Below are 15,046 nucleotides of genomic sequence, written 5' to 3' on the forward strand. Positions count from 1 at the left end.
GGTGTAGGTGTCCTGGAGGGCATGTAGCTTGCCCCCGGTGATGCGTTGTGCAGACCTCACTACCCTCTGGAGAGCCTTGCGATTATGGGTGGAGCAGTTGCCGTACCAGGCGGTGATACAGCCCGACAGGATGCTCTCGATTGTGCATCTGTAAAAGTTTGTGAGAGTTTTTGGTGACAGCCTCCTGAGGTTGAAGAGGCGCTGCTGCACCTTCTTCACCACGCTGTCTGTGTGGGTGGACCATTTCAGTTTGTCCATGATGTGTACGCCGAGGAACTTAAAACTCTCCACCCTCTCCACTACTGTCCCGTCAATGTGGATAGGGGGCTGCTCCCTCTGCTGTTTCCTGAAGTCCAGATCATCTCCTTTGTTTTGTTGACATTGAGTGTGAGGTTATTTTCCTGACACCACACTCCGAGGGCCCTCACCTCCTCCCTGTAGGCCGTCTCGTTGTTGTTGGTAATCAAGCCTACCACTGTTGTGTCGTCTGCAAACTTGATGATTGAGTTGGAGGCGTGCATGGCCACGCAGTCGTGGGTGAACAGGGAGTACAGGAGAGGGCTGAGAATGCACCCTTGTGGGGCCCCAGTGTTGAGGATCAGCGGGGGTGGCCTGGGGGTGGCCTGTCAGGAAGTCTAGGACCCAGTTGCACAGGGCGGGGTTGAGACCCAAGGTCTCGAGCTTAATGACGAGTTTGAAGGGTACTATGGTGTTAAATGCTGAGTTGTAATCGATGAACAGCATTCTTACATAGGTATTCCTCTTGTCCAGATGGGGGTTATGCCAGTGTGCAGTGTGATTGCGATTGCGATTGCATCGTCTGTGGACCTATTGGGGTGGTAAGCAAATTGGAGTGGGTCTAGGGTGTCAGGTAGGGTGGAGGTGATTTGGTCCTTGACTAGTCTCTCAAAGCACTTCATGATGACGGAAGTGAGTGCTACGGGGCGGTAGTCATTTAGCTCAGTTACCTTAGCTTTCTTGGGAACAGGAACAATGGTGGCCCTCTTGAAGCATGTGGGAACAGCAGACTGGGATAAGGATTGATTGAATATGTCCGTAAACACACCAGCCAGCTGGTCTGCGCATGCTCTGAGGACGCGGCCGGGGATGCCGTCTGGGCCTGCAGCCTTGCGAGGGTTAACGCATTTAAATGTTTTACTCACGTTGGCTGCAGTGAAGGAGAGCCCGCAGGTTTTGGTAGCGGGCCGTGTCAGTGGCACTGTATTGTCCTCAAAGCGAGCAAAGAAGTTGTTTAGTCTGTCTGGGAGCAAGACATCGTGGTCCGCGACGGGGATGGTTTTTCTTTTGTAGTCCGTGATTGACTATAGACCCTGCCACATACCTCTCGTGTCTGAGCCATTGAATTGTGACTCCACTTTGTCTCTATACTGAGGCTTAGATTGTTTGATTGCCTTGCGGAGGGAATACCTACACTGTTTGTATTCGGTCATGTTTCCGGTCACCTTTCCCTGATTAAAAGCAATGGTTTGCGCGTTCAGTTTTGTGCGAATGCTGCCATCAATCCACAGTTTCAGGTTGGGGAATGTTTTAATAGACGCTGTGAGTACAACATCACCGATGCACTTGCTAATAAACTCGCTCACCGAATCAGCGTATTCATCAATGTTGTTGTTCGACGTTATGCGGAACATATCCCAGTCCACGTGACCGAAGCAATCTTGAAGCGTGGAATCCGATTGGTCGGACCAGCGTTGAACAGACCTGAGCGCGGGTGCATCCTGCTTTAGTTTCTGTCTATAGGCTGGGAGCAAGAAAATGGAGTCGTGGTCAGCTTTTCTGAAAGGAGGGCGAGGGAGGGCCTTGTATGCGTCGCGGAAGTTAGAATAACAATGATCCGGGGTTTTGCCAGCCCGGGTTGCGCAATCGATATGCTGATAGAATTTGGGGAGCCTTGTTTTCAGATTAGGAGGGTACTGTCACGTCCTGACCAGTTTAAGGGGTTATTGGTTATTGTAGGTTGGTCAGGACGTGGTAGGGGGTATTTGTTTTATATGGTTCGGGGTGTGTGTGTATGTAGAGGGGTGTTGGATTTATGTGTTCCGGGGTTTTTGGTTTATGTTCTTGTTTTGTATTCTAGGGTTCTAAAATGTAATGAATTGAAATGTATGCATTCACTACTGTAAGTTGCTCTGGATAAGAGTGTCTGCTAAATGACTCAAATGTCATGTCATTTTTTTTTTTTTTACTTTAGTTTATTTACTAAATATTTTCTTAACTCTTATTTTTCTTAAAACTGCATTGTTGGGTAAGGGCTTGTAAGTAGGCATTTCACAAATACCTTTTGTATTCGGGGCATGTGGCAAATAAAATTTGATTAGATTTTATGTTAATATGATTATTGTGTGTGTTCTGTGTGTGTATGGGAGGATATGGCTGGCTTCCTCACTTCAGTGTGTGACACTGCGTATGTGTTTGTGTGTTATTGTGTGTTATTGTGTGTGTATATGTCACTGAGTGTGTCAGAATTTTTCTGCTAGATAAGGGATTACCAGGTTGCCATGGTGATTAGTGAGTGAGATAAGGCCATCAAATCAAATCAAATCAAATTTATTTTTATATAGCCCTTCGTACATCAGCTGATATTCTCAAAGTGCTGTACAGAAACCCAGCCTAAAACCCCAAACAGCAAGCAAAGCATGTGAAAGAAGCACGGTGGCTAGGAAAAACTCCCTAGGAAAAACTCCCTAGAAAGGCCAAAAACCTAGGAAGAAACCTAGAGAGGAACCAGGCTATGAGGGGTGGCCAGTCCTCTTCTGGCTGTGCAGGGTGGATATTATAACAGAACATGGTCAAGATGTTAAAATGTTCATAAATGACCAGCATGGTCAAATAATAATAATCATAGTAGTTGTCGAGGGTGCAACAAGCACGTCCGGTGAACAGGTCAGGGTTCCATAGCCGCAGGCAGAACAGTTGAAACTGGAGCAGCAGCACGGCCAGGTGGACTGGGGACAGCAAGGAGTCATCATACCAGGTAGTCCTGAGGCATGGTCCTAGGGCTCAGGTCCTCCGAGAGAAAGACAGAAAGAGAGAAAGAGAGAATTAGAGAGTGCATATTTAAATACACACAGGACACCGGATAAGACAAGAGAAATACTCCAGATGTAACAGACTGACCCTAGCCCCCCGACACATAAACTACTGCAGCATAAATACTGGAGGCTGAGACAGGAGGGAGCAGAAGACACTGTGGCCCCATCCGATGATACCCCCGGACAGGGCCAAACAGGCAGGATATAACCCCACCCACTTTGCCAAAGCACAGCCCCCACACCACTAGAGGGATGTCTCCAACCACCAACTTACCGTCCTAAGACAAGGCCGAGTATAGCCCACAACGATCTCCGCCATGGCACAACCCAAGGGGGGGGCGCCAACCCAGACAGGAAGACCACGTCAGTGACTCAACCCACTCAAGTGACACACCCCTCCCATGGACGGCATGGAAGAACACCAGTAGGCCAGTGACTCAGCCCCTGTAAAAGGGTTAGAGGCAGAGAATCCCAGTGGAAAGAGGGGAACCGGCAAGGCAGAGACAGCAAGGGCGGTTCGTTGCTCCAGCCTTTCCGTTCACCTTCACACTCCTGGGCCAGACTATACTTAATCATAGGACCTACTGAAGAGATAAGTCTTCAGTAAAGACTTAAAGGTTGAGACTGAGTCTGCGTCTCTCACATTGGTAGGCAGACCATTCCATAAAAATGGAGCTCTATAGGAGAAAGCCCTACCTCCAGCCGTTTGCTTAGAAATTCTAGGGACAATTAGGAGGCCTGCGTCTTGTGACCGTAGCGTACGTGTAGGTATGTACGGCAGGACCAAATCGGAAAGATAGGTAGGAGCAAGCCCATGTAATGCTTTGTAGGTTAGCAGTAAAACCTTGAAATCAGCCCTTGCCTATTGGGAGGAGAAAGAAGGGGGGAGGGAGACAGAGAGAGGGAGGGAAGAGAGATGGAGACAGGGAGGGAAGAGAGACAGAGAGGGAGAGACGGAGACAGAGAGGGAGAGACGGAGGCAGAGTGAGGGAGGGAAGAGAGACAGAGAGAGATAGTGAAGGAGGGAGGGGACTGGATGGAGAGAGAGAGACTGCAACATAAAAAGAGCTATGAATAACGGTGAATTAGCGTGGCCGTACGCATAGCTCCCTGTTTGTGAATGAAGAGCAGTGAGATGGAAGTCAGAGGAGAAACAGAAATAAAGTCATTTACTGGCCCTCTGACCCTCCTGCCATAGCTACACTCCCCAAAACACTTCCTGTGACAGACCCGCTCTGCACAACCAACACCATCCATCCATCCAACTCTTTTCTTCCCTCCCTTTCTCTCTCTCCCTCCGTCTGTCTCCCTCGTCCGTTCCTCAATGGTCTCTCATTTAGAGAGCTATAAATAGGTCACAGTGAGCTAGAGGCAGAGGAGATGGACGTACAATCGCCGCTGTGTCCGTATGTCAGTCAGTCTGTCGTACACTCACCCACACATCCATCCACCCTTCCATAACTCAATCCGTCCGTCCATCTTTCGCACTGAGTCCATTGGTTTGTCTGTATGTCTAGCTGATGGGGATAGAGTTTGCTGGCTGTGTGAACACATCCATATGTTCCATACATCCAGCACTATAACATTAACCCTAGCACAGTCAGTCCCTACACCGCCACAACATCTGAACCTGTTGAGTTGATAGTGCAGCAGTCAGATCTGAATATGTGACAGTCAAGCAGTGTCACTCACACAACAGAATGCAGCAGGCAATGTCTGCAGTCGAAGGAGAGAGGATGACAGGGGGGGGGGGGGGGGGGGGGACTAAGGGACAGAGAGAAGGAGGGAGCGTAAGGGAGTGTGAGGGGAAGACAAGCACTCATGGGGGTCCCAGCTTCTAAATAATTCAGAGAGAGACTCTAAGCACTCAGTACAGAGGAGGAGCACTGTCAGGTCAACTCATTCAGAGCAGAGAGAGAGCGAGAGAGAGAGAGAGAGAGAGAGAGAGAGAGGAGGGGGGAGAGAGACAGGTGGGGGAGAGAGGGAGAGGGGAGAGAGAGAGGGATGAAGGGGAGAGAGATGGGGGAGAGGGAGGAGGGTGGAGGGTGGAGAGAGAGAGATCGGGGAGAGATGAGAGGGGGAGAAGTCGGGAGAGAGTGGGAGTGGGGAGAGAGAGGTGGGGAAGAGATGAGAGGGGGAGAGGTGGGGGAAAGAGAGAAGCGGTAGAGAGGAGAGAAAGAGTGGGGGGAGAGGAAGAGAGAGATAGACGGGTGCAAGAGAGAGCACAGATGGACTACATAGCGAGTACAGAGAAAGTACATAGAGAGTACAGAGAGAGTACAGAGAGAGAGTACAGAGTACAGAGAGAATACAGAGGGAGTACATAGAGAGTACAGAGAGAGTTCAAAGAGAGAGTACAGAGAGAGTACAGAGAGAATACAGAGAGAGTACAGAGAAAATACAGAGAGCGAGTACATAGAGAGTACAGAGAGAGTACAGAGAGAGTACAGAGTACAGAGAGAATACAGAGGGAGTACATAGAAAGTACAGAGAGAGTACAGAGAGAGTACAGAGTACAGAGAGAATACAGAGAGAGTACATAGAGAGTACAGAGTACAGAGAAAATACAGAGAGAGTGCATAGATTGTACAGAGAGAGTACAGAGAGAGAGAGCAGAGAGAATACAGAGAGAGTACATAGAGAGTACAGAGATAGTGCGGAGAGAGTACATAGAGTACAGAGAGAGAGCGTACATAGAGAGAGTACAGAGAGAGAGAGTACAGAGAGAGTACAGAGAGAGAGTACAGAGTACAAAGAGAATACAGAGAGAGTACATACAGAGTACAGAGAGAATACAGAGGGAGTACATAGAGAGTACAGAGAGAATACAGAGAGAGAGTACAGAGAGAGTACAGAGAGAGTACAGCGAGAGAGTACAGAGAGAGAGAGTACAGAGAGAGAGTACATAGAGAGTACAGAGAGAGTACAGAGAGAGAGAGTACAGAGAGAGAGAGAGTACATAGAGAGTACAGAGAGAGAGAATAGAGAGTACAGAGAGTACAGAGATAGTGCGGAGAGAGTACATAGAGAGAGTACAGAGAGAGAGAGAGTACATAGAGAGAGTACAGAGAGAGTACAGAGAGAGAGTACAGAGTACAGAGAGAGTACATAGAGAGTACATAGACAGTACAGAGAGAGAGTACAGAGAGAGTACATAGAGAGAACAGAGAGAATACAGAGAGAGAGTACAGAGAGAGAGAGTACAGAGAGAGTACAGAGAGAGTACAGCGAGAGAGTACAGCGAGAGTACAGAGAGAGACTACAGAGAGAGAGTACAGAGAGAGAGAGTACAGAGAGAGAGTACAGAGAGAGAGAGTACAGAGAGAGAGTACAGAGAGAGAGTACAGAGAGAGTACATAGAGAGAGTACAGAGGAGAGTACAGAGAGAGTACAGAGAGAGAGAGTACAGAGAGAGAGAGTACAGAGAGAGTACAGAGAGAGAGAGTACAGCGAGAGTACATAGAGAGTACAGAGAGAGAGAGTACAGAGTGAGAGTACAGACAGAGAGAGTACAGAGAGAGAGAGTACAGAGAGAGTACAGAGAGAGTACAGAGAGAGTACATAGAGAGTACAGAGAGAGTACATAGAGAGTACATAGAGAGTACAGAGAGAGAGAGAGTACAGAGTACATAGAGAGTACGGAGAGAGAGTACAGAGAGAGTACAGAGAGAGAGAGTACAGAGAGAGTACAGTGAGAGAGTACAGAGAGAGAGTACAGAGAGAGTACAGAGAGAGAGTACAGAGAGAGAGAATACAGAGAGTACAGAGAGAGTACAGAGTGAGAGTACAGAGTGAGAGTACAGACAGAGTACAGAGAGAGAGAGTACAGAGAGAGAGTACAGAGAGAGTACAGAGAGAGAGAGAGCACATAGAGAGTACAGAGAGAGAGTACAGAGAGAGTACATAGAGAGTACAGAGAGAGTACATAGAGAGTACAGAGAGAGTACATAGAGTACAGAGAGAGAGAGAGTACAGAGTACATAGAGAGTACATTGCGAGTACAGAGAGAGAGTACAGAGAGAGTACAGAGAGAGAGTACAGAGAGAGTACAGAGAGAGGGTACAGAGAGAGAGAGAGTACAGAGAGAGTACAGAGAGAGAGTACAGAGAGAGAGAATACAGAGAGTACAGAGAGAGCACAGAGAGAGTACAGAGAGGGAAAAGGATCTCACTGTGAACGTGATTGTGTGTGAATGTGTTTTAGTGTGTCTTTGTTTGTGTGTTGTGTTAGAGATGAAAATAGAAGTAGAATGAAAGAGAAACAGGTCATTTTCCTCTCCTCCCTCGCTGTTCTCTTTTTGTCACCACGGCGACCGTCTCCTCCTTCCATCCTCCACTAATGTTGACCTTGTTTACTCTTTCCTCCCTCCTACGCGCCTCTGTTTTCCTCTCCTCTCCTCTCCTCTCCTCTCCTCTCCTCTCCTCTCTCTCCTCTCCTCTCCTCTCCTCTCCTCTCCTCTCCTCTCCTCTCCTCTCCTCTCCTCTCCTCTCCTCTCCTCTCCTCTCCTCCCTCCCTCTGTTTGTCTCCTATTCCTCCCTCCTTTACCACAGTACTTCCTTCCTTCATCACTTGAACACCAGTGAGCTTCTCATTTCATTTCAGGAACTAAATCTTCCCCCCTATTTCTCCCCAAGAAACAGGCGTTCCTCTCTCATATCAGCAGTCTAAATGAGAACAATCACTAGATGATCAGAACTTCATACAGTTACAATAACCCACCATGTTTTAGACTTATTCCTCCTTTCCTCCACCTTTCTCCCTCCTCCTCTCTTCTTCTTCCACATCCTCAGTCCCTCCTCCACCTTTCTCCCTCCTCCTCCCTTCTTCTTCCACATCCTCAGTCCCTCCTCCACCTATCTCCCTCCTCCTCCCTTCTTCTTCCACATCCTCAGTCCCTCCTCCACCTATCTCCCTCCTCCTCCCTTCTTCTTCTTCCACATCCTCAGTCCCTCCTCCACCTTTCTCCCTCCTCCTCCCTTCTTCTTCCACATCCTCAGTCCCTCCTCCACCTTTCTCCCTCCTCCTCCCTTCTTCTTCCACATCCTCAGTCCTTCCTCCACCTTTCCTTCCCCTTTCCTCCACCTTTCTCCCTCCTCCTCCCTTCTTCTTCCACATCCTCAGTCCCTCCTCCACCTTTCTCCCTCCTCCTCCCTTCTGCTTCCCACTTTTTTTCAGGGGGTGCTGCAGTACATTCAGCACCCCTAGTTCCCGCGGCTATGCTCACCCCCTTTCCTACTCCACCACTGGTTGTCATTGGGAAGGTGGAGTGGAGTTCACTTCTATCAGGGACCCTGAGGGGGAGAGGACCAAAATGGACTTTTACCCTCAGAGAGGAGAATGGACTGACATAAAGGAGGAGAAGAGAGAAGAGGAGAGGAGGAGGAGGGAGAGGAGAAATGAAAGGAGAGGGAAGAAAGGGGAGAAGAGGAGAGAAAGGGATGAGGAGAGGAGGGGGAAGAGGAAAGGGGATGAGACAGAGGGATGAGGAGAGGAGAGGAGAGGAAGAGGAGAGGAGAGGAGAGGAGAGGAGAGGAGGAGGAGAGGAGAGGAGAGGAGAGGGGAGAGGAGGAGAAAAATGGATGAGACAGAGGGATGAGAGGAGGAGAGGAGATGAGAGGGAAGAGAAAAAGGGATGAGACAGAGGGATGAGAGGAGGAGAGGAGACCCTCATAGCTTTCCTGTGGCTATAATTATTCATGGCCTAATGACTACACAACTTGTGACTCTCAACTGTAGAAAAACACTGTTTGAAGGATGGAGAGAACAGAGTGAGAACAGAGTGAGGGAGCCAGGGGGAGAATAGGAGAGAGAGAGAGTACAGATTAATAAAGAGTAGTGTGAAAGAGAGAGAGAGAGAGAGAGAGAGAGAGAGAAGAGAGAGAGAGAGAGAGAGAGAGAGAAAGAGAGGGAAAAAGAGAGAGAAACAGCAGGAGAGAAGCAGCAGGAGAGAAGTGAGCAAACAGAGGGAGGGAGTGTGGAGAAGAGAGGGAATAACAGTGAAAGTGTTTGTGCATGTGTGACTGTGTGTGCGTGTGACTGTGTGTGCGTGCGTGCGTGTGTGTGTGCGTGTGTGTGTGACTGTCTTAAAGAGATGTATTGAGGTATTCTAGCCAGCGGGCACATATAGTACGTGTTGAGATGTGAATGTTAAGTCGCTGTCAGCTCTGTCACAGTCAGATTCATCCTCGGGACTGGGGACAGACCCAGGCCGCAACACACACACACACACGTCACAGACACAGCCATATGCACGCACACACACAGCCATACACATGCACATGTACAGACACACCTCTCTGCGACCCCCCACTATCAGTGAATGACATGCTTTTCCATCACTAAGTCACATGCCAGGCAGAGAGCAGGAGAAAGCATGCAGGTAGACTGCTGGACCACACACAGACTACTGGACCACAGACAGACTACTAGACCACAGACAGACTACTGGACCTCAGACAGACTACTGGACCACAGACAGACTACTAGACCACAGACAGACTACTAGACCACAGACAGACTGCTGGACCACACACAGACTACTGGACCACACACAGACTACTGGACCACAGACAGACTACTAGACCACAGACAGACTACTGGACCTCAGACAGACTGCTGGACCACACACAGACTACTGGACCACAGACAGACTACTGGACCACACACAGACTACTAGACCACAGACAGACTACTGGACCACAGACTCCTGGAGCACAGACAGACTACTAGTCCACAGACAAACCACTGGACCACAGACAGACTACTAAACCACAGACAGACTACTAGACCACAGACAGACTACTAGTTCACAGACAGACTACTAGACCACATACTGACTACTGGAGCACAAACTACTGAAGCACAGATAGACTACTAGTTCACAGACAGACTACTGGACCACAGACAGACTACTGGACCACAGACAGACTCCTGGACCACAGACAGACTACTAAACCACAGACAGACTACTGGACCACAGACAGACTCCTGGACCACAGACAAACTACTAGACCACATACTGACTACTAAACCACAGACAGACTACTGGACCACAGACAGACTACTGGACCACAGACAAACTACTAGACCACATACTGACTACTGGAACACAAACTACTGAAGCACAGATAGACTACTAGTTCACAGATAGACTACTGGACCACAGACAGACTACTGGACCACAGACAAACTACTAGACCACATACTGACTACTGGAACACAAACTACTGAAGCACAGATAGACTACTAGTTCACAGATAGACTACTGGACCACAAACAGACTACTGGACCACAGACAGACTACTAAACCACAGACAGACAACTGGACCACAGACAGACTACTAAACCACAGACAGACTACTAAACCACAGACAGACTACTGGACCACAGACAGACTACTAAACCACAGACAGACTACTGGACCACAGACAGACTACTGGACCACAGACAGACTACTGGACCACAGACAGACTACTAAGCCACAGACAGACTACTGGACCACAGACAGACTACTGGACCACAGACAGACTACTGGACCACAGACAGACTACTAAACCACAGACAGACTACTAAACCACAGACAGACTACTGGACCACAGACAGACTACTGGACCACAGACAGACTACTAAACCACAGACAGACTACTGGACCACAGACAGACTACTGGACCACAGACAGACTACTGGACCACAGACAGACTACTAAACCACAGACAGACTCCTGGACCACAGACAAACTACTAGACCACATACTGACTACTGGAACACAAACTACTGAAGCACAGATAGACTACTTGTCCACAGACAGACTACTAGACCACAGACAGACTACTGGACCACAAACAGACTACTGACCAGACATACTACTGGACAAGACAGACTACTGGACTACAAACAGACTCAGTCAAAATGTCAGTTGGTCATGTTGAGTGGATGGAAATATGCCCCTTTAACCGAGGCCTGATTTTCGAAAGGTTTGATAAATCCTGCTATTCAAACCTGGTAGCTTTGTCTCTATGCCTATTTACTAAATGTAGGGAGACATAGGCAGAGTCAGACACATGGCCTAATTGTTGGCATCATAGTTGATTCATTTAAACATCGTTTTGCTATTTTAGGTCAACAGTCATTTTAATTTCCCCCTCAATATCAAACGAGGATATTGTGATAAATGAAATGACAGCACATGCTGCCAAGTGATGGGAAACTGCTGTACCCCACATCCTCCCCACCTCCCCCTCCCTTTATTTTCTAGCTCATCCATTGCTCAGCACCAACCTGGACTCAGGGGTAGACGTAACATATTAAATGTAATCCAAAAGATGTACTGGTATGATATGCTATGTTTCGTATTGTACAGTGGCTTGTGAAAGTATTCACCCCCTTGGCATTTTTCCTATTTTGTTGCCTTACAACCTGGAATTAAAAGTTATTTTTGGGGGCGTTTGTATCATTTGATGTACACAACATGCATACCACTCTGAAGATGCTAAATATTTTTTATTGTGAAATAAACAAGAAATAAGAAAAAAACAACTTAGAACTTGAGCGTGCATAACTATTCACCCCCCAAGGTCAATACTTTGTAGAGCCACCTTTTCCAGCAATTACAGCTGTAAGTCTCTTGGGGGTATGTCTCTATAAGCTTGTCACATCTAGCCACTGGGATTTTTGCCCATTCTTCAAGGCAAAACTGCTCCAGCTCCTTCAAGTTGGATGGGTTCCGCTGGTGTACAGCAATCTTTGTCATACCACAGATTCTCATTTGGATTGAGGTCTGGGCTTTGACTTGGCCATTCCAAGAAATGTAAATGTTTCCCCTTAAACCAGTCGAGTGTTGCTTTAGCAGTATGCTTAGGGTCATTGTCCTGCTGGAAGGTGAACCTCCATCCCAGTCTCAAATCTTTGGAAGACTGAAACAGGTTTCCCTCAAAAATGTCCCTGTATTTAGCGCCATCCATCATTCCTTCAATTCTGACCAGTTTCCCAGTCCCTGCTGATGAAAAACATCCCCACATCTTGATGCTGCCACCACCATGCTTCACTGTGGAGATGGTGTTCTTGGGGTGATGAGAGGTGTTGGGTTTGTGCCAGACAAAGTGTTTTTCTTGATGGCCAAAAAGCTCAATTTTAGTCTCATCTGACCAGAGTGCCTTCTTCCATATATTTGGGGAGTCTTCCACATGCCTTTTGGCGAACACCAAACGTGTTTGCTTATTTCTTTCTTTAAGCAATGGCTTTTTTCTGGCCACTCTTCCTTAATGCCCAGCTCTGTGGAGTGTACGGCTTAAAGTGGACATATGGACAGATACTCCCATCTCCGCTGTGGAGCTTTGCAGCTCCTTCAGGGTTATCTTTGGTCTCTTTGTTGCCTCTCTGATTAATGCCCATCTTGCCTGGTCTGTGAGTTTTGGTGGACGGCCCTCTCTTGGCAGGTTTGTTGTGGTGCCATATTCTTTCCATTTTTTAATAATGGATTTAATGGTGCTCCGTGGAGTGTTTAAAGTTTCAGATATTTTTTTAGAACCCAACCCTGATCTGTACTTCTCCACAACTTTGTCCCTGACCTGTTTGGAGAGCTCCTTGATCGTCATGGTGCTGTTTGCTTGGTGGTGCCCCTTGCTTAGTGGTGTTGCAGAATCTTGGGCCTTTATATATATACTGAGATCGTGTGACAGATCATGTGACACTTAGAATGCACACAGGTGGACTTTATTTATATAATTATGTGACTTCTGAAGGTAATTGGTTGCACCAGATCTTATTTAGGGGCTTCATAGCAAAGGGGGTGAATACATATGCACTCACCACTTTTCAATTTTTGAATTTTTTGAATTTTTTGAAACAAGTTATTTTTTACATTTCACTTCACCAATTTGTGTATGTCCATTACATGAAATCCAAATAAAAATCAATTTAAATGACAGGTTGTAATGCAACAAAATAGGAAAAAACGCCAAGGGGGATGAATACTTTTGCAAGGCTCTGTATGTATTAATTTGTGGATGTCCATCATCCATTTCATATGATATGTTAAGAATTACAATTTGTATGATATCTTACAAATTGCAATTTGTACAATATGTTATTATTGCAATTCGTACAATATGTTACAAAATTGCAAACGTATCATATGTTACAAATTCCAAATTGTTTTCGCTAACATGAGTTAGGTGGCTAACAGTAACATTAGCTAGGTGGCTAACATTACCTAGGCTAGGGTTTAGGGTTAAGGTTAGGAGTTAGGTTAAAGGGTTAAGGTTAGGGTCAGGGAGAGGGTTAGCTAACATGCTAAATAGTTGCAAAATAGATCAAAAGTCATAAGAAGTTGCAAAATTGGTAATTCGTTAAAATGCTAAAGTTGTCCGTGATGAGATTGGAAATGCAACTTTTGGGTTGCTATACTTTCGCATTATATTCCCACCCATCCACCTTCGCATTAAATGTCCACCCATCCTCCCGGACCAACCACCATACCACCCTTTAGTTTTTGCCTTAAGTCACCTTCTGTCTTATGTAACCATACCAAACATAAGGTGACTAATTTAAGTATCCCGGATTTACATTTACTATGTTACGTCTAGTCTATAAGACCAGGCTGTTAGCACAACACGGACAGCCAATCCCGCTCTGCTCGACTCCCAAGTATACCTGGAGATTTTAGACACGAATAAAAACTATGTCTGTACTGAGAAGACCTGACGGAACCATGACAGGTACCGAGTGAAGAATTAATAACGGAATATCAAGTAAAGAACACTGCGTGTGTTCCGGAGGCGTTCGCTGTTCGAGTGAGCACCTTTTGGTTCGGAGCGCACACATACGCACGCATCTGAGCAGCGATGGGCGCTTGGACGCTGCTTCTGTGCCTACTCGCCATTGTGAGAGGTGAGTAAGTTGTCTGTCGAGGCTGTTAATGGCTCGCCGGAGCCGGGAATGATGCGCTTTTGTGTGGCTCTTCTCGGTACGACCACGAGGGGCTGAAAGCACCATACATTAGTCTTCTATAGATTTAATAGAAGGATGCTTTGAGGGAGGGAGAGTTCGATAAAATGAGAGGAGAAGACAAGATAGAGATAATGACTGTTTCATTGCTGTGTCACCATCGTTCTCATAACGGCTGTGTGTGAGTACGTACTAGGCTACAACGGAATGATGATGTTAGGGAGAAATGATACATCATAACTGCATTACGTTAGGCGCTCAACTGGGGTGATCTTTTATGACAACATTACTGAAGGCAATCAGGAAGACAATATGTATCTTTATGCTACGCGTTCATATATTGTAGAATGCAATACAATAGAGAAGGTGAGTTCCCCTCCCCAGTGGCGGTTCTAGACCATTTCAACTGGGGGGACCAAGCTGGGGCAAGTTGTACTGTTAGAGGGGCCAGTTACATTAGACGTTACTGTTGTCATATCGTTTTCTTCACTGCATTGCAGGCATTAGCAGGCAAAAGACCATGTTCATAATCATCATCGTTGCCACTGTCTAATAAAGGATGTAGAAGAAGAATGATAGCAAAAATGTGTTATGTAAAAATTATTTCATAATCCACATTTAGGGGGGCCACAAGGGGGTCCAAAATTGTTGTCACAGGGGCACTGGCCCCCCCTGCCCCCCCCCCCCCCCCCCCCCCCCCCCCAGAACTGCTAGTGCCCCATCTACATTAAAAGACACGTTGAATCCTTTACCCAAGCAATCCATGATTATTGAGTCCCCATTACTGTGTGGATATGTCTTTCTTCCTATTGAGAGAAGCCACATGTTTTTCCCATCAACATAGCCTTTTAGTCTATATTTCTTAGCCTTTATAATGACGTTACATGACTGATAATGGAAGATTATATGTCACTGTATAGCTGGCCTGGCTTATAGTACACAGATCAAGTAACATTATCACCTTAGTGTGGGATCCAAGGTTAGAGGTATGATTGATTTACACACGCACACGCACACACACTACATGCACACGTGGCAGCAGGTAGCCT

The 15,046-nt window shown here is 46.9% G+C and overlaps 1 protein-coding gene across 1 annotated transcript in view; it reads left to right on the forward strand.

Annotated features, from left to right (window-relative positions):
* Nucleotides 1-13,662: 13,662 nt before the first annotated feature.
* Nucleotides 13,663-15,046, forward strand: part of chrnb2 (cholinergic receptor, nicotinic, beta 2) — a 40,340-nt gene continuing 38,956 nt past the window's right edge. The window contains exon 1 of the mRNA XM_045698751.2: nt 13,663-13,940. Within this exon, the coding sequence (XP_045554707.2) occupies nt 13,895-13,940 (46 nt within the window). The 5' untranslated portion in view covers nt 13,663-13,894. The remainder of the gene's footprint in view (nt 13,941-15,046) is intronic.

This window comes from Salmo salar, chromosome 02, assembly GCF_965601325.2.
Source record: "Salmo salar chromosome 02, fSalSal1, whole genome shotgun sequence".
Taxonomy (NCBI): domain Eukaryota; kingdom Metazoa; phylum Chordata; class Actinopteri; order Salmoniformes; family Salmonidae; genus Salmo; species Salmo salar.